The sequence below is a fragment of the Arvicola amphibius genome, chromosome 11, assembly GCF_903992535.2.
Source record: "Arvicola amphibius chromosome 11, mArvAmp1.2, whole genome shotgun sequence".
NCBI lineage: Eukaryota > Metazoa > Chordata > Mammalia > Rodentia > Cricetidae > Arvicola > Arvicola amphibius.
Window position 1 is genome coordinate 45065521 of NC_052057.2, and position 21094 is coordinate 45086614.

The window sequence follows — 21094 nt, forward strand, 5'->3', positions numbered from 1 at the left end:
AATTGTAGGGGGGAAAAGTGTATTTTCTTGTTGAACTGAAGTGCGGACAACAGAAGAGCTGGACTACATCTAAGACTAAGGACAAGAAGGCATTCTCCAGCAGAAACTCTTCTTGCATGCTGCTCAGGGTTACTTAAAGGCAGTGCTAGGCCCAGGGGCTTCTCATAAGCACACAGTGGGCTGATTCTAGTAGAACTGTAGAGTTAATACCTTAAAGGCTATATATATAAACATTTGCAGGAGGGAAGCATTATTGCTGGAGGTCTATACTGGACAATCAACTCTGTATTAACTGTGGATTACTACAATCCAATTTTAATTCCAGAGGAAATCTACCTTTGTGCCTCCTTCATATAGTAGCAATCTCTGAGTGCTGCTTAGTCTATGTTTAGGAGGATGAGGGGAAAATCTATGACAACTCCCATGATGACTAATTACTACTAATAAATGAAATGGACTAGAGAGTACCTACCTTTCTAGAAACGTTAATAACAAAATGTGACGCAAAGAAATATGTAACAGAGACTATACTACTGAAGGTTTGAAACATGAGCCTCCCACTACTTCCACATTCTGAGTCTGCACAGGACCACCAGTGGACACCTCTTCAACTACTACATTAACAATCCCACAAAGCATACATTCAAACAAGAGGCATCTAAAGATTAAAAAAATTACCCACTATATTTTTGTATAAAAATAACCAACATTTTCTAATGTACACGAAGACAAAAGATAAATATTTGTGATACCTTTGTGACATCTGTTAGTCTTCTCCCGGCTCCACAGAGTCTCTGAAAAGAGCAGTGAAAATGAGTGAGCACAGACTCTGCTGTCTCTCACGTCTGTGCCAAGGACTTGTTAGCCACTCCTTTAACTGTTCAGACTTCTCAATGATGTGGTAAATATAGAGAAAGCAAAGTCATCAACTCTGATGCCCAGCAGTTTAAGGCTCTCAGAGCACCCACAGAAATTTCTGTCTTAACATCCTAACTCTACAGAAAACGACTGCTGAGTGAACACTCTGATTAAGAGAAATCACTTTCAATGCTTTATGGAAAGAATCCAAGCAGGGTCGCTCCGAGAGAGCATGCGGATGGGTCACACCCCACTGCCAGCTCTCCCAGGCATGACTGCATCTTCCACCCTCACCAGTACAGGGCAACGGTCAGAAAAAGGTGACCAGTGCCATACGCCCTATCAGTCACATGTTCTGTAAATTACCCTAATCTTGTAGACCAGTTTTACGGATTTTCTTCCCTTTTCTAATATACGGTTAAACTGTAAAAAAAAAAAAAAAAAAAAACAAAACTTCAGCAGAACATTAATGCCATTGAATAATACTTCACTATGCATGTACTCCTTATCAGACCTTATCTTTAAAGTATGTTCCCTGCACGTGAAAAAGACCAACACGCAGCACTCCTTGCTCACCAGCTTCTCAACCTTGGCACTACTGGCATCTCTAACAGGTCATTCTTGGTAAAAGTCCTGTGCACTGAAGAGCTTTCAGCAACATCTCTGGCTGCCACTACCACCTCCTCAATTTCTGTAGCAGCACAGGCTGTGGTAACCAGCATGTGTCTAGATATTGCCAGATGCCCCCTGGAGGACAAAGAGAGACCTCCACTGAGAACTATTGCTCTTAATGTACAAAACCAAGAGTAAAACTGTCAGTCATGCCGATCTGGGTGAAGTCTAGAATACAGACTCTTGTGACCTCCATAAATACTGCTTATGCAAGAACACAATCCTGTTTTAAAGTCAAAGCATTTGTCAGGAAGATAGGTTTTTTAAACATACTGATATTTCATTGCATTCGATTCTGTCAATGGGCTCCTAAATTACTTTATATCTCTATGATAACCTTTGGAAAACTAACAGGGTAGAAAAATGTGTAAGAAAACAGAATCAAAGGAGGGGGAGTGTAAATCAATAATTATTTTTAAAAGGCTTCTTTTATACTAATGATAAACATTACCTTTAAAAAATTATCTAGTATAACATGTTTCTTTGAAAAATATGGGCCTCTGTAACAAGTCTTTCAGTGTTGTATGTAACTGGTAAAATTAACTTTACCAACGTTGACTAATTATGAAAATGTATGATGAGTTAGGGTATCTGAAGAGAAATGTCGGCACTGCAAGTGGCGGTCCCAAAGTGCTTGGCCTTCCATCATCAGTCTGATATTCTCAGCCAAATGAGGTTGTACCATTACCATTACGAGGGATAAAATTGATATTACATCAAAGTCTTGCGTTCCTGTTAAGAGTCCTTCAGAGAGTTGATGCGTGCACAAATCTTCAGGGCTGGGCCCAGCTTGATGTTCATTGCACTCATGAGATGGTCTTCTTTTAGCAAGAGCAGGGCCTGTCCATCAATCTCTTGTGCCCTGAACTCATCTGCAACATCCTGGCAGCCTGGAATTTCAGGAGAGAAAGGTTAGAGTTACACATAATTAGATGGAGCTCCTGACAGTTACAGTTGTTCTGAGAGTTTGCAACAGAAGCTAATAAACCATTGTCCTGGTAAGCCTGGGCTTCATCCTTGAAGAAGTCAAAACCAAGGAAAGTTTAGAAATCTTGCTTTTAAAATCACTGCAGAAATAATAACAATAGGTAAGAGAAATCAGTGAATACATTGCATTTCCCATGTAAAAATAACTTCATTCTGAGGCTTTACAATTCATGGGCTCATCTTCCCAAAACATAGCTTCACATATAGGCAGAGAGGAATAAAATGTTATGCCATAAATAATAATCTGGAAATATTTTCTCAAGTGTCAGATTAAACTTCAATTACCACCCAAACCTTCTTTGAATTCACATAACTCCAAGTGTGTCTAAAATATTTGTATTGCTCCCTCAGAAGAGAACAAACCCCCCCAGTACTAGCATGTTACAGGACTGCTGACACCATACTGTTCAACTCATAATGGCAACTTCAAAGCTTCACATCACTCAACTCATTTCTACTCATTTTTTCTCTGTCAGCCTGGAGGCTGGTCTTGACTTACTTGTTTTCCCACACACATGCATGGATTACAGGAAAGTGCCTTAGTCCCCATCCGGTTTTTAGAACCCAGAACCCTGAGAATGGCAGGCAAGTGCTCTACCTCTGAACACGTCACCACACCCCTTAGCATGCTTCACCTTAACTTTCTGGTTAAAATAAAATAAAATAAAATAAAACAAAATAATGCAAAGCAAGCTGTCTCTGAAATCATGAAATCTTACTTGGCAATCTTCCACCAAGCAAGCAGTGCAAAGCCTCAACCTAAAGTCGGCTCTTACTATCTAAACCCAACTATTCTATGGCCTACCAAAATACCCAATCATTCCTATCATAGGAAAGAGACCTCTAAGCTCAGTAATGAACGAAGGAGCCCAAAGAGAAGAGAATGCAAAAACATGAAAGCTTTCTTACAAACAGTGAAAGTATAAAGTTAGCTTAAGAACAAGACCTAACAGCTTCACGGCCTTTTTGTATTCAAATCAGTATTCCAAGGGGGAATCACAGAAACAGATGATTAGAAAAGAAAATGATTAATTTGCACCTTGGAATACAACAATTTGCGAGGATGATTCTCCTTTCCACTATAAATGTTATCATCTAGCTTGTAAGATGACAAGGTCCTACCCACAGACCCAGGAGCATCCCCAAAGCACTACAGTGCAGCAGATATTTACGTAAGGATGGATGAAGAAATGACAGACTGGAAAAATGTCATCCACTGTGGAGAGCTGTCTGTGGAGTAACATGCTTCACGCATGTGTTCACTTGTGTGGCCATCATTTTCCTCAGTGTCCCTCACTGGCTGTTATTTCTTCCTTTACTGCATCTTGTAGAGCAGCCAGCTTTTCGTTTCTCTATTTTGGTAATTTCTCAGACTTTCAAAAATTTATATTTCAAAGTCCTGTGTATAATTTGTATGGCTTTGCCCAAGTACCACACACACAGATGAAACAGGATTACTCACCATAGAAAAGCCCTTTCCTTCTCCCAGAAGTAGCTCTCAACAAACTGACTAATCTTGCATCTAGTTGTGACTTCATCCTTCTTTTATGGAAGAACTAAGGTTCTTCTCTCCAGTCTTATTTATAAGAACCAGGGAAGGAAAGAGAGAGAGAGAGGATAGGCTTACTTAGATTCAAAAATGAGGAGTAAAAGGGAAGGGACCACAAAAGGTGCACTGGGAAGAGAAATAAAAAGCTCCTGAGAGGAAGCACTCAGCATGCTCTTCTTCCTCTTGACTGGTGTTCCTTTACAGATGTCAGTTTGTAGGTAGACAGTAAAGGCACTAGCAAAATAATTTTAAAGTCTATTGGAAAACAGCATTATTAAATAATATGCGTTATCATTTTTAGATCCCAATTTTCTCAAGCCAACCACAAAAAGTATCATTAGCACAGAAATGAAAAAAATATAAAGTGACTTACAGGAGACAAGCACACATCTAGAAACTCACTAGGGAAGAACAAGACGGCTTTTTAAGTACTCAAGATACTGAGTAAAAGTTCTGTGAGAGCCCAACACCCTGACCGACAGCAGCTCACACCGTGAGAGCCTGCAGCCAAGCACTGAGTACATTACACGACACAAAGGAGGCAGCCAGGCAGCTTTGCTGCCTCATGACAAAGTAAACAGCTCTAGGTAACACACTGGCCCTGCTCGTGTCCCACCTGAATTTTCCAGTGTCCACAATCAATTCTCCCACTTTGAAATCTAAATCAAAACATTCTATGCACAAACTGACCTCACTAAAGCTGCAGGAAAGACACCAAGTACCACTCAATACTGCTGTATAAACATGTCCCCAAAGACATATACAGAAAGAGTTATACTTTAAAGAAATAATTCCTATTTTACATTACTACAGAGAAATCCAATCTATGGATTCACAAATCAGCATAGAATAGTCTTTCTGAAAGGGCAGTTCACTAAAGGACAGTACAGAAGATAGCCTGCAACTGGTTAACCAGAAGGGCTCTGTGCCCACAAGTTCATGCTACTTCTCACCCTAACAGCTCTGAGACTGAATCTCCTACCTGGGTGCTTCATAGACCCACTGAGTACTTAATAACATGATAACACAAAAATAACAGAAACCCAGGAGTAAAAATACAAGGGCCCTGACTACAAGGAAGCTCATCCTATCTGGAAAGAAAATGTAAGAGATCACAAAATGTATACACTTGTTCCTACTATGAGAAAAGCTTGTAAAAATACTCAGGAAAAAGAAACAGCCTGAAGGAGCTCAGAAAGATATTTATAAATGCCAGAGAGGCAGAAAGAAAGCGAAACACATTTTCCTAGTATAAGATTTACCCTAAGCTACTCTAAGATAAACTTTTGGAAAGGCAATAACTGACTGCACAAATAGGATTATTTGGTTGGTTAAAGCAATTCATAAATACTCCCATTTCATCAGCAAGGAAGGGAGGGAAGGAGGATGGCCTAAACAGAACCATTCAATGTTGTCTCTTCTTAATGATATGTAATGATCTTAAATGCAAATGAACTCAGTAAAACAAGAAGGTCTAGCCGGGTGGTGGTGGGACACGCCTTTAATCCCAGCACTCGGGAGGCAGCGAGGCCAGCTTGGCCTACAGAGCGAGTTCTAGGACAGCCAGGGCTACATAGTGAAATCCTGTCTCAAAAACCCAAAAGTGGGGAGGGGAAGCTGAAGCTAGTGGGTAAGTATCAGAGAGCAGGCAGACATAAGAAGGTTACCCTCAGCATTAGAATGGATATCACATTTTTACAAAGAAATCAAGTTTGTCCTATTCTACAGTGTTAATTAGCTTTCAAAAATATACACAAAAAAAATATGGTCTTTCTTGTTTCAGTTTCTAAAAGAATCGGCTGAGGAAATGAAGAGGAAATGATTAGAAAACAGAGAAGCAGAAGGGGAGAAGTGTTTGATTCACTCTCCTGCCCTCAGAGATCAGGACAGAGAAGAGAGCACCTTACTATTCACCGACTGGGCACCAGAGCAATGGCAGGACTAGTCCGTTTTTTACTCGTTTGGGGATATGAAGGAGTGCACAGTCATTCTGAGGACAGGCAAGAGGGAGCAGGTCACATTTCAATAGCAAACGCACACACAGTTTCTCTAGCCTTGAATGCTGTAGATGGATGTAACGTCACTTTCTTGTGAAGGCACAAGGAAAGCATCCAGGCTAGGGGAGTCACATACCAGGCAAAGAATGGATGAAGGCCCAGACATCATCGACTGTCCATATAGAGGGCTCTGTCTGTGAAACTGGAAGCAAGTCACTGTTCTCAGGCATTTTCCTAATCCTGACATCACGCAGCTCGCGTTCTCTTTCCCGCTCACTCTGCCTGCGCAGACGAGTTGTCATGGCAGAAGGCACAGAATCCTCATGAGAAGCCAAGTCTTCTTCTGCAGATGGATAAGTAATTGGAAGCTGGAAAATGCAGTAAAGTAAAATACAGCATTGCACTTCCCTTGCATTTCTGAAAAGGACATTGTACATTGAAGCAAGCTTTCTACAGACCTGCCTAAGGATATGTTCTCTTGCTGTTCCTTCAGGGCCACTTGGACGACGGCCCCGATGCCCAAGACTTTGATTATCAGGCTTACGATTCCAACGACTAAGTGCAAATTTTTTAGAACAGCTAACATTGTACCTAAGAAATTCAAGAAAGAAAAATCAAGCAAAATATGGGACAACCAATTTAGGATTTAACTGTAATTTTAAAGTACAATTGAGACATAGTAAGTACTAGACAATTATTAAGGACTGTAATATCTCACAAAGTACAGCTATCTTACTGAATGGATTTATTTAACCTACAGGTCAAAAACGGCCTCTGTGTATATTATAAAATATCTCTCAACATAATACTGGACACTTATAACAAGGTAATGGTATTTTCTCCTGATTATAGAATAATGAAAAACCTGCAAAATGTAGAAGATAACTTGCAACATAGCAAGAAAATTCATGGTTCCAGAAGAGATACTTTGTAATAAATATTTCCAAAGCTTATTTAAACTATTTATCAAGTAATATGTTTGGGGTTTTGCTTTGTCTTTTGCTTTTAATGCATATGCAGGTACTGGAGTACATATGTGTGCAGACATATCTACACATGTGGATACTAGGGTTTGGTTCTCAGCACACAATGAAAGCCCACAACTGCCTGAACCCCCAAGTCTAGGGGCTCCAATGCCCTCTTCTGGCTTCTATATCAGGCACACACAAAGTGCACATATATTTTTAGAGGCAAAACACACACATTAATTTTGTTACTGATAACTATTCTAGAATAACATATGTAATTTTATTTACCTGTGTTTTATGGAAATGTCAGAGATGGAAGTAAGGAACACTCTGAGAAACGACAGACTACCTGTCCTCTAAGAGCAGGTGTCCTGAGAGTCGCGGGAATGACTGAAGAAGCCCTGCTGTGTTCACAGGGTTATCTGCAGCTCAGCAAAGGGAGGTTCTGATATAACTAACATATCAGTGACAGAACTTACTACTGAAGAAAGGCGAGAACTAGTCTTGTGCCCGGCAATTAGTCCTTATATATTTAGCTCTCCAGGAATGACAGCTAAGTACTTCCCTGACCTGAGTCTTCCTCTCCTCCTCGCTCTGTCAGCCAGGCTTCCCTATGCTAGGGTCCCTGACCAAAAGAGGCCCATCTAAAGTAGTCACGTCTGGGAAAGGGAGTGGCACACAGTGTTAAGTTCCTGGTATGCTTCTAAACAGCCAAGAGGTTCAGAATACCCTGAAAGACAGATCATTTCCCAATTTGTAAGTGGTTTTAACCAGCATTAGAAAGCTACTGCTCTTTCATGTGTTTCATGCAAACTAAAATTCAAGTTAGAGCATAAATCCTACATAATCTTTTTTTAATAAATATTTATTAATTTTTAATATTTATTTATTTATTATGTATACAATATTCTGTCTGCGTGTATGCCTGAAGGCCAGAAGAGGGCACCAGACCCCATTACAGATGGTTGTGAGCCACCATGTGGTTGCCGGGAATCGAACTCAGGACCTTTGGAAGAGCAGGCAATGCTCTTAACCACTGAGCCATCTCTCCAGCCCATAAATCCTACATAATCTTATAGACCTACTACTAATCATGAATAAATATTTGAGTAATGAACTGAAGCAATGAGTCCACTTTTGAAAGAGATTTACTTTTATTATTCTCACTAAAGGTAGTTCTGTGACAAGTATACAAAATGGTATGGTCAAACAAGAAATTCACTGGCTTCTTAAGAGAATATAAATTTCAAAATAATTAACCTAAGCATATCTCCCAGGTCTTCCAAAAGAGCATCTGGTATTCGAAGCTGCTAAGCCATATTAATCCAGGCCCCATATTAATCTTTACAGACTAGGGTTCTATCTGGGATGGTGGTACATGGCTATGATCCCAGCACTTGGGAAGCAGAAACAGGAGGGCCATAGAATGTTGGAGACCAGCCTGGCCTATACAGTCAATTCAGGTTAGCCAGGGCTATAATACAAGATCCTACATAAAAATTAATTTCAAAATTAATTAGTAATTAATTAGTTATGATTTTTAAAACATAAAAATATTCTATCATATACTTACATATGCTATAGGAGAGATTCTCCAAAGCATATCCTTGCACCAGATGACTGATGCTTCATGAGTATTCACTATGAAACAGCATTATTAGTACATACTTACATAAATAAAAATTTACTTAGTAAATTCTAGTAACGAGACACAGAGTAAGTGGCTGCTGACCTAACCTTCCCTGTTGTTACCACATCTAATTCCTACCAAAACTCATCTATAATCACGTCTTTACGTTTTTGCAAAAGTTACTGGTTCTCCTAAACAAATCCAAGAACACCAACATACCTTTTGGCACATGACATAGTACAGAATCGTTTTGACCGTAAAAATTCATTAGGATATCCCATTTTTCCACAGAATTCACACTTAAGCAATTCACTATCCATTTCTTCTAATGTCTCTAAAAAAGAAGGGAAAAGCCAAAAATCTGAGTGGTCAAAATTTCTTTCAGCCTCTAATTTTAGTTACAAAACACTGTCAGATCAAGATTTCTTCACCTTCTTTGGATCCAGAGCTACTCTGGCTGGGCTCCTACTAATTCCTTGTTTCTACATTAAAACGATGGGTTTTTTCTATACAATAAATACATCTATACAAATAAGCATAGGCTAGTTTTGCTAAGAATCTAGTATGTCTAGAATGTACAAACAACAATGTATGAGTTACAAACACTGAGAAATGAAATGAATGCCATGTGCTCATTGTCCACTAGAAAGAAACATTTTCAAAAGGCAGAATGTGACATATAAATTTGGTGCCCTACGCTTGAAGATTTACAGCAGAGAAACCCTTTAAATTCCCATGGAGAGGAGAATGGCTTCAAAATGGAGAAACTTTTGTATGTTTGATTTTAGTAAGACATATAAAATATTTGTTATGTGCAGTGTATCACCAATTTTATAAAGATATATTGTCAATTTATAAAACAGTTCCTTTTAGTATTAAATAAAATTAATTCTGCTTTTAAAATCTCAGACAGTGTCAAAATGTCCAACTACTGGTGCATTTTCTAGGGTGCTCCCTGCTAAGTAAGAATGCTAATCCTAACCCCAACCCCAACCCCTCTCCTTCACTATTACCTCTTCCTTCAGGCACCTAAAGCACCTAAAGCAAACAGCTCAATCTTCATGACCTTTCCCAAAGAGCTGAAGTAACTATTACATGGAAGTATGCTCCACTTCACAGTTTCCACCTAAGGACTAAGAGTCCTGGGGCTGAGAGATGTCCTCTCTTACAGAGGTCCTGAGTTGAATTCCCAGCATCTACACAGTGGCTCACACATCTATAAGGGATCTGATGCCCTCTTCTGGTGTGCATGAAGACAGAGCACTCACACATAAAAGTGGGAATACATTTCATATTGTGATACTAATATGGGATCTTGAGATGCACAAGAAAGTAAAGGTTAAAGTTTAAAAGTGTTTGCATTGACTTACCAAGGGGTCAACTGTACTGTTGGGTTTTTGTTTTGGTTTGGGTTTTTTTGTTTTTTTCGTTTTTTGTTTGGGGTTTTTTGTCAACTTGACAGAAACTAGAGTCATTTAGGAAGAAAGACCTCAAATGAGGAATCACCTCCAGCAGTTGGCCTGTGGGCATGTCTTTGGAGCTTTTTTTTTTTTTTTTTTTTTTAAAATAAAAGATTGAGGCGGGCCAACTGTGGACAGTGCCACTCCTGGGTTTTGTACAAATCAGCAAGCTGAGCAAGTCAGTAAGCAGTGTTCCTTCATGGTTTCTGCTTCAGCTCCTGCCTCAGCTTTTTTTGATAATGGGCTGAAATAACCCTTCCCCTGCCAAGCTGGCTCTGGACAAGGTTATCACAGTAGCAAAGAAGCAAATGGTATGTACCATGAATTTAATAGTTTGCTTATCTTAAAAATGGGTGGTTTTTAAACTGAAATTATACCAAAAAAAAAAAAACACAGCCACAAAGTAAATGATTGCACCATTTTACTCTAAATTTTATTGCATGAATACTGGTTTATACAATAAAAATGCCGAAATTATAAAATGGCCTTGGAAAATTAAAACTATGAAAGAATTAAAATGTTAGCTTGTAGAAAAAGATAAGATCTCCTGAGTAAATTGGGAGCTTGGGGACCTTGGGAGAGGGTTGAAGAGAAGGGGAGAGGCAGGGGGGGAGCACAGAAAAATGTAGAGCTCAATAAAAATAAAAATAAAAAATGTTAGTTTGTTTGTTTTGGTTTGGTTTTTCAAGACGGGGGTTTCTTGGGTAGCTTTGGCTGTCTTAGAACTAGATCTGTAGACCAGGCTAGACTCGAACTCATGGAGATCTGCCTGCCTCTGCCTCCCGAGTGCTGGGATTAAAGGAATGCACCATCACCACTTGGCATTATGTAATAGTTCGCTACTCTGAAATATATTAGCCATCTTTAGGTTTTTCTTCTCCTTCTGTAGCACTTGTCTTGTCTCCTTTTAGTCCTTCCCTTCCTCTCCCCACTTAGACTGCAGGTGTCGGTCATATGCCAGACCTCTAATACATCCAACAGAGATGACCAGCACAATGCTAAACCATTTGCAGTTTATTACAACTGCCACAAAAACTTGAATAAACCCCCAAGTCCTAGGTCTTCATCCATAAAATCCCCCAAGCCCGAGGTCTTCACCCAGGGTCCGTCTGTTATTGACAGCTTGGTGAATTTCAATGTGCTCCTTCAGTTCCTTAGTGTTCACATCCTCTGTACATCTGTTCACATCCTCATCAGAACTGTTTTTCCTGCCTGTTAGCTTAGATCTAGGCTTGCCCCTTGTCTCGTTTAACACAAAACAGAGATCAAACTCATAAATATAAGAAATTCACCAGGCTATAAATAACTTCAGATAGTTCTGTCTTCTTGTTATCTACATCTAACATTTGCTGCTCTGGAATGGAGATTCTCTAGTTTCCAACAAAACAAACAACTCCTTATGGGAAGGAGGGTATGCTTTCATGTCTTTCTGTACATACCTTTCATATGCCAGCACACTAGCAATGCTATATGTTACCCATTATATTTTATAAACTACAAATATCATGAAACATGTTCTAAACTTCCCAGAAGTCCATGCTCCTTCTGACTATTCAGCAGGGTTGACATGACAAACACATTGTAGCCCAGAACTTTCATTTATACACTTCTTACAGATACAAGCAAAAGAAGAAAAAAGAAAACCTAAACATTCATCTTCGCTACTTTTCATCTAAAATATGAAATGTCCTCACATATAATCAACTAATTAAAAACATGTATTTGAGAATTAAAATAAATAAAATTAAATTCTAATAATGAAAGTCACCATGGTGACTTTGTTTGGATCCTGATGTTAATCAGACGACTGTGAAAGAACAAGCTTCAGGGGGCTAAGAGATGGCTCAGAGGTTAAGAGCTTTGTCTGCTCTTCCAGCGGTCCTGAGTTCAGTTCCCAGCAACCACGTGGTGGCTCACAGCCATCTGTAATGGGGTCTGGTGCCCTCTTCTGGCCTGCAGGCATATGTGGAGGCTGCACAATGTATACATAATAAATAAATCTTTAAAAAAAAAAAAAGAACATGCTTCAAATAACTAAGAAAATCTGAATATGGATCAGGTATTACACCAAAGAATTATTAATTTTGTTATTTAATTATGTAAGAAAATATCTGCTTTTAGGAGATACACACTATATCAGTGAAATAAAATGACTACAACTTTCATAAACAGGGAGGAAAGGATGGAGGAGAAGTAGGAAAGAAAGGCAGAGAAGGGAAGTTTGGGAGAGAAGAAAACAAGAAAATGCATGACATGAGACCGTTCACAGCAATGAACCTGGGGATAAGGGAAGAGTGCACAGTTCTCTTTAACTGAATGCATGTTTGGAGCGCTTCATGGTTAGGAATCTTATATATCAGAAAAAAATCAAACTGAGCTCAAAATAACCAAACAATAGTAAAAGTCAAATGTTATACTATTACAGGCTTGGTGGTTCAAATAAGAAGTAAAAATATTGAATATTTCATAACAGCTTATAAAACACCACCAACGGCAGGTGCCACCCTCTTAAGAGTCTGAAGGATGACGGGTTTTACTTACCGTAAATTTACTCTGGTAAATTTAACATTGTGAAAAAACACACAATAAAGTAACAAACTAAATGAGTATTTGCAAAAGAAAAAATTAATTTTAGAGATCCTAAGGATAATTACAAAGACAGAGATGTTAATGAGTTCACCATTGTAAGCCCCTGACTGAACACTTCAGAGTGAATATCATCAACTGAAGGACCATGATCAAATGATAAGGACAATCTCTTATGAAGACTCCTACACAATACAGCTAGCTTCTTCTGTTTTATTGGTTATGTTTTTAAGCACACATTCAGAATATCATTTAAAAAAAAAAAAAGCACAAGCTCTGCTAACTATAAATAGGTGACCTAAAAGGCACAGAACATCAGTTTTGTGTCTACCTGTGTTTGCTTTCCCTCAACCATTTTTATCAATTTGACTTCTAAGGGGTATCTGGTAGTAGAGTATAGTCAGTTGAAAAGGAGCTGGGACAGTAAGGAGATTAACAGTATTTTTTTTTCTTAGAACAAATGTTATCTATTGGCTGAAGAGAACATCCTGAATGTAACTGTAATACCCAGCTTATAACACCCATCACAAGAATAAATCTAAAACCACACACCTAAATGCTCTATATTTTGAAACAAATTCAGTAAAACACTCATTTGCTACTTATTAGGTCTGCTTTTTAAAAGCAAGAATTGATTGTTCTGAGTCAGAAACTGTAAAATTGCTTTTCCCTCACTAGGAATCTAACACTGTACAAATCAGCACCGATATTACTACTCTCCTAGTTACTGAGTTATCAGAGTGGTTAGCGCACCCATTATTCTGGTTAATAGAATGTTCACATACTCACTGTATGTAAGCAAAACTAAATTCTTTCCAAGTGAAAACCTATGCAGAATAAAAAGTTTATCCTATTTCAAGCAATAAAAGTCAAAGTTAAAGGAAAGGTTTGATGGGAGCCGCAGACCTTCAGCAATCATGTCTTCCATCTCGGTGTCAGATGAATTATCCGCATGCTTTGTGTTATTTTGTAGTTCTGGCTGAACACACACAGAATTCACCACCTGATTATCCAAAAGAGGCCTCTTTTTGACAGGCTGGTCTATCAGCAAAGATGAGCGACTCACCTTTAAAGGGAAAAGAGAATGAAAAGAAATAATCTCTAAAAATTAATCAGAGATAAATGAGTCTAATTTTTAAAATGACCCCTCTGAAAGAATGGTGGTTGTGATATTTACTTACTCAATCATCAAATCCAATTAAGGGCAAATCATCAAGTAGAAGATTCTATACATATGCACTACTGCTAGCCAGCAGCAGAATACACACTGGAGTCATATACAATGCACTGCTGATTTAGGCAAGTAGATTTTTTAAAAAGTCTTAAAATCTAGTGATTCCTTACATTTGTAATATTAAAAACAGAAGTAATCAAATTATCCTGCACAATAGGAAAGCATTGAAAGGGAAGCAGTTGCTGCTTGGATTAATTTATTTTGCAGTTCTGGGGACTGAATCCAAGGTCTTGCACTAACTATACCCTCATCTGTTTCTTTAGAATTTTGTTGTTTTGTTGTTGTTGTTGCTATTGCTTATGTGCATTGGTGTTTTGTCATGGGTGTTGGGTCCCCTAAAACTGAAGTGACAGACAGTTGTAAACTGCCATGTGGGTGCTTGGAATTGAACATGGGTCCTCTGAAACAGCAGTCAGGGCTCTTAACCCCTGAGCCAGCTCTCCAGCCCCTCTTCAGAATGCTTTGAAGACAGCCTCTCACTATGTAGCTCCTCTTGTCTCAGTCTCTGTCCAGTGCTGGGATTACAGTCCTATGCAATGCGCATGTCCAGCTTCACTTTTCATGGTACTATTCAGTTCAGCAACCATCTCTTTTTCCTAAAGCTTGAACACACAAAACTAGCTCTCTAATACAATGCTGTATGTATCTGCAAACATTTTATGATTTGGTGGTGAAGATTAGGGAAAAGTCATGGATGTGGTGTGTTCATCCTTGCACAGGGGATGTCTTTCCCCCAGTTCACACTGCCCAGAATGTGTGTGTGTTATTTACTTTGAGAGAAAATCTTGCTCAGACTGGCCTTGAACTTGAACTCTAACATCAACAGCCTAAGTAACTGAGGTTACAGACCTGTGCCACCAGACCCAACTTCTCATCATTAGCTCACACATGGGGGGGGGGGGGACGGTAAGGATGTACCACAGCACATATGTGGACAGAAGAGAACAAATTTATGGGGTTAAGTATGCTCTTTCTACCTCTTTGTGGGTCAGATTGCTGAGTTAGCATGGAAATGGCTTTTACCTGCTGCACCATCTTGCTGGTGGCTTTTAAAAATACAGAAATACCAAATAGACTGGACCAGAAAACAAATTCCCTTTGGCACATAATAATCACTAAATACACAGAAAAGAGAAAGTATTAGAAGCTGCAAAAGAAAAGACCAAGTAACATATAAAGGTAGACCTATCAGAAAAACAGCTGGCTTCTAAATGGAGACTCTTAGAGCCAGAAGGGCCTGGACAGATGTTCTACTCACTCTAAGAAACTATGGATGGCCAGCCCAGACTACTATATTGACTAAAACTTTGAATCTCCATAGATGGAAAAAGTAAGACATTCTATGATAAAACCAAATTTAATCCTTATCAAGGGGATACAAATTGGAAAGGAAGAAGTCAAAGTAACTTTATTTTCAGATAATATGATAGCATACATAAGTGACCCTAAAAATTCCACCAGGGAACTCCCTACAGCTGATAAACACTTTCAGCAAAGTAGTTGGATATAAAATTAACTCATAAAAATCAGTAACCCTCCTAAATAAAACTGACAAATGGACTGAGAAAGAAACCCAGGAAACAACACCTTTTACAATAGCCACAAATAATACAAAGTATCTTGGGGTAACTCTAACCAAGCAAGCAAAAGACTTGTATGATAAAAACTTCAAGTAGTTGAAGAAAAAAATTAAAGAAGATACCAGAAGATGAAAAGATCTCCCATTCTCATTACTGTCAAAAGTAATCTACAGATTCAATGCAATCCCCATCAAAACTCCAACACAATTCTTCACAGATCTTGAAAAGAAAATTTTCAGCTTCATACGGAAACACAAAAAAAACAGGATAGGCAAAACAATCCTGACTAGTAATAGAACTTCTGGACCCTGACCTCAGATTGTACTGTAAACTATAGAAATGAAAACAGCATGGCATTGGCATAGAAACAGACATGTCTGTTAATGGAATCAAATTGAAGATCCAGAGAATCCACACACCTATAGACATCTGATTTTTTTTTTTTTTTTTAAGAAGCCAGAAAAACACACTGGAAAAAAGACAGCATCTTCAACAAATGGTGCTGGTCAAATTGGATGGCTGAATGTAGAAGAATCCAAATAGACCCATACTTACCACCGTGTACAAAACTCAAGTCCAAATGGACCAGACTCAACATAAAGCTGCATATACTGAATCTCATAGAGAATGTGGGAAACCGCCTTGAATTCACTGGCACAGAAGACTTTCTAAACAAAACACCATTAGCACAGACACTAAGATCAACAACTAATAAATGGGACCTGGTGAAACTCAGAAGCTTCTGCACAGCAAATAATACCATCAATAGAACATACAGCAGATTACATGCAGAATGGGAAAAGATTTTTACCAACTACATATCCAATAGAAGGCCAATATCCAAAATATATTAAAAAACTCAAAAAACTAGATATCAAGAAAACAACCCAATTTGAAAATGGGTACAGATCTACAGTGCCTAGCTCAGTCATAATCAGAGAAGCTTCCTTCTTCAGCAATGAGAATGAATATAGAAACCCACAGTCAGATAGAGAGGGACCTCAGAATACTCAGCCCTAAATGCAATGTCTCCATCAAATCCCTCCCTTCACAGTTCAGGGAGCCCTGTGGAAAAGGAAGCAGAAAAAGTGTAAGAGCCAGAGGGGGACCGAGGCCACCAAGAAAACAAGCCCTCGAAATCAACATGATTAAGGGTCACATAAACTCAGAGACTGAGGCAGCAAACAAGCCACTTCCCAGGTTGGTACCAGGTTCTCTGCATATTATTTTATGGCCTTCAATTTAGTGTTCTTATGGGATTCCTGAGTTTGCAAATGAGTAAGTCTCTGACTCCTGAGCCTTCTCTTGGACTTTTTTCCTTCTGTTCTTTTGTTCTGTCCAACTTTGAAGTGATAATTTTGCTTTATATTTATTATCCCTTAGAAGCCTGTTTCTTTTCTAGTGAGAGACAGAGAAAGAGTTGATCCAGATGGGAAAGGAGGTAGGGAGGAACTGGGAGGAACAGAGGGAGGGGAAACCATAATCAGGGCATATTATGTGAGAAAAAGAAATCAAATTTCAATAAAAGAAAAAATGGGGTACAGATCTTAACAGAATTCTCGAAAGAGGAAATCTAAATGGCTGATAAGAACTTAAAGAAATGCTCAACATCCTTAGTCATCAGGGAAATGTAAATCAAAACTACTTTCATCAGAATGGCTAAGATCAATAAAACAAATGACAACTCATGCTGGCAAGGATGTGGAATAAGGTGAGCATTCATTCATTGTACAATCACTATGGAAATCATGTGGCAACTCCTCAGGAAGATGTGAGCTGTTTTACTCATGATCCAGCTATACCACTCTTGAGCATATAGCCAAAGGATGCTCCATCCTACCACAGAGACATTTGCTCAGTCATGGTCACTGCTACTTTATTCATAACAGTCAGGAACTGAAAACAACCTAGATGTCCCTCAAAAGATGAATGTATAAATAAAATGTACATTTATTTACACAATGGTATATCACTTAGCCTTTTTTTTTTTTAAAAAAAGACATCATGTAAATAAATGGAACTGGAAAAATATTATCCTGAGTGAGGTAACCCTGACCCAGAAAGACAAATATGGTATGTATTCATTTGTATGTGGGTATTAGCTGTTAAGTCAATGATAAGCAAGCTACAATCCATAGAACCACAGAGGTTAGGTGAGTAAGGGACTGGGGGAGGGGGAATAGGAAATAAAATAAATAGTTAGGATGGATGGAGCAGGAGACTGGAATGGGAAAATCAAGTGGGGAGGTGGAGGGAGAGGGGTACAATGGAGGGAACATGAGGAGAGACAGCTAAAATTTGAGGGATAGTGGTGTAGGAGATCCTTCTGTTTATGTGTTGCTTTCATTGGTTAATGAATAAAGAAACTGCCTTGGCCTTTTGATAGGGCAGAACTTAGGTAGGCGGGGGGGGGGGGGGGGGGGGGAATAACTGAATGCTGGGAGGAAGAAGGGCAAAGTCAGAGAAGCCATGGATCCTCTGCCTCAGACAGACTCTGGTTAGAATCTTGCCAGTAAGCCTCAGCCACATGGCTATGCACAGATTAATAGAAATGGGTTAAATTAAGATGTAAGAATTAGCCAATAACAAACTAGAGTTAATGGGCCATGCAGTGTTTTAATTAATACAATTTCCGTGTTGTTATTTCAGGTGTAAGCTAGCTGGGCGGTCGGGATAGACAAGTGGCCCTCCTCCTCCTACAGGATAATATGAAAACCTAATACAGTAGAAGCCTCCTAAAATATAGACATACTTGAAGGTAATCTAAATGAAATCACCAAATAACAAGTAGACAGAGCCCCAACTTGTCACCAAATGAAGCTTTCAGTGCTTCCAGTACTGGGATTAGGTTTCATCTACTTGAGTTGTTGGCCAAAGTTGTCCCATGGGAATCCCAAACAACCAGGCTGCTGCCAAGACTATAGGCTGCTCTCTACAAACAGCAAGGCCCCAATGCTGAAGACAACACCATACAACTCACTGAACATGAAGAAGTTGAGCTTGTGTCTACATAGAGCCTTCAGCCCTATGGTCTAGCATATTTGATACAGGAGGGTGGGTACTCTGCATGATCTCAAAAGAAAAGCATAAATACCAACCTAGCCACGAACCCTTCGATCTACAATGACATTCTGCCTGCAGGATATGCAAGTGCAGTAGTGCAATAAATCGTACGGGAGTAACCACTATCTGATGTGACCTAAGGCCCACTCCATGAGATGGAGCCCATACCCAACTGCTTGGTTGACCAAGAACCAAAGACTAGAAAGCACAGGAACCTATGGCAAAACCAAATACTACTGTCCTACTTAAAATAATAAAAATAAAGTAATAAAATGACTCCTGATGACATTCTGCTATCCTCATAGATCAGTGCCTTGCTCAGCCACCATTGGAGAAGTTTCCTCCTGCAGCAGATAGGAACAAACACAGGGACCTGCAGTCAGACAATTCACTGAGAATGAGAGTCCTTTTAACATTCAAACACTAAACAAGGTGTCCTCATCAAATCCTCCTCAGGGCTCAGGAAACCCACAGAAGAGGAGACAGAAAGAGTTTAAGTCAGAGGGGATAGAGGACAGGACACCAAGAAAGCAAGATCCTCCAAATCAACAGGATCAATGCCTGTAAAGACTCAGAGACTGAAGCAGCATGCACGGGACCTACATACGTCTGTTCCAAATGGAGTCCTAGAGGTAAAAGGAGAAGTGAACACATGCACTCATCCCTAATTAATAACCACTTGCCAATAAAAGTTTAGTTTTCTCCAAGGGAGTCTCCCTGCAGAAACAAACTACTCAAGAACAGTCTGCATGTAGGCTGCAGGTCAACCAAAAAAAGTCCAATAGCATTCCTGGAGGTTCCTTGCCTTGGAATATCATATCAGGGCTTACTTTTTTAATTATCTTATTTTTTATTTTATTTACGGATATTTTTTTCTGTCTCTTTTTACCCTATAAATCTTTTGCATATATATAAATGGCTTCCAGTTTAGTGTTTCTTTTTTTTTTTTTTTTTTTGGTTTTTCGAGACAGGGTTTCTCTGCAGCTTTAGAGCCTGTCCTGGAACTAGCTCTTGTAGACCAGGCTGGCCTCGAACTCACAGAGACCCGCCTGCCTCTGCCTCCTGAGTGCTGGGATTAAAGGTGAAAACCACCACGGCCTGGCTAGATTTCTTACAAAGTACTTCAAGACTAGCACTTAAGTCTTCAGCAAGCTAATCACTGTAATTATAGGACAAACAAGCTCCTCAAACACTGAGATGCTAACACCAACAACAAATAGTCATTGTGTTCAGCATCGCGAATCCTTATTTTAGAAATTTTTTCAGGAAAATTTTTTTAAACCAAGAAAATGTACTGATTCTTTTTAGGCAAGCCCTCAGCTAACCTGGAAAGAATGCTGGTTGTAGAACGGGAGGGAACCACGGCTTATTGGAAATTTCTATAGGGGTTGGAGAGATGTTCAGTAGTTAAGTACCCTAGTTGCTTTTTCCAAAGGACCCTGATTTGATTCCCAGCACCCATATGATGGCTCACAGCCACCTGTAATTCCAGTTTCAAGGGTCTTAAACCCTCTTCTGCTTTCCAAGGGCCATAAGCACACACATGGTGCACAGCCATACATGCAGACAAAACACCATACCCATAAAATAATTTTTTAAAAAAAACTATTAAAGTAGAATCAAAATTTTGTAATTAAAACATCTGTACTTATTCAGTAACTTAATATGCCTCAAGCAAAATTTATAAAAGTAATTCTATTAAGCAATGCTTATAGCAGATGAGGAAACAAACTTTCCATAAAATAATGTTTCAAAATACTACTACTTTTAGGAATTTACGCTACAAAAACTATTTAAAATGTGGATAACTCTCCCCATCTTCCCTTGGCCCCGTCTCGCCCCACCCTCAAGTTCCCAATTTTTGCCTGGCGATCGTGTCTACTTCCAATAACCAGGAGGATTACTATATCTTTTTTGGGGGGGTTCACCTTCTTATTATCTTCTCAAGGATCCCGAATTATAGGCTTGATGTCCTTTAATTATGGCTAGAAACCGATTATGAGTGAATACACCCCATGTTCATCTTTTTGGGTCTGGGTTACCTCACTCAGAATAGTGTTTTCTATTTCCATCCATTTGCATGCAAAATTCAAGATGTCATTGTTTTTTACCGCTGAGTAGTATTCTAACATGTATAAATTCCACAGTTTCTTCATCCATTCTTCCACTGAAGGGCATCTAGGTTGTTTCCAGGTTCTGGCTATTACAAATAATGCTGCTATGAACATAGTTGAGCAAATGCTTTTGTAGTATGATTGGGCATCTCTTGGGTAGATTCCCAATAGTGGAATTGCTGGGTCCTGGGGTAGGTTGATCCCAAATTTCCTGAGAAACCGCCACACTGCTTTCCAAAGTGGTTGCACAAGTGTGCATTCCCACCAGCAATGGATGAGTGTACCCCTTACCCCACAACCTCTCCAGCAAAGGTTATCATTGGTGTTTTGGATTTTAGCCAATCTGACAGGTGTAAGATGATATCTCAAAGTTGTTTTGATCCCCCCCTCCTTCTC

The 21094-nt window shown here is 39.2% G+C and overlaps 1 protein-coding gene across 5 annotated transcripts in view; it reads right to left on the minus strand.

The window, feature by feature from the left end:
• Nucleotides 1–1291: 1291 nt before the first annotated feature.
• Phc3 (polyhomeotic homolog 3) overlaps nucleotides 1292–21094 on the minus strand; it is a 67157-nt gene continuing 47354 nt past the window's right edge. For 3 of the 5 annotated variants that reach the window (XM_038347138.1, XM_038347137.1, XM_038347136.1), the window contains 5 exons: nucleotides 13614–13773; nucleotides 8881–8995; nucleotides 6522–6654; nucleotides 6200–6431; nucleotides 1292–2420 (listed from right to left, as the gene is read on the minus strand). In XM_038347138.1, the coding sequence (XP_038203066.1) occupies nucleotides 2266–2420; nucleotides 6200–6431; nucleotides 6522–6654; nucleotides 8881–8995; nucleotides 13614–13773 (795 nt within the window). In that variant the 3' untranslated portion in view covers nucleotides 1292–2265. Of the gene's footprint in view, nucleotides 2421–6199; nucleotides 6432–6521; nucleotides 6655–8880; nucleotides 8996–13613; nucleotides 13774–21094 lie in introns of those variants that run through there. The other 2 variants (XM_038347139.1, XR_005287353.1) reach the window with 2 other exon arrangements.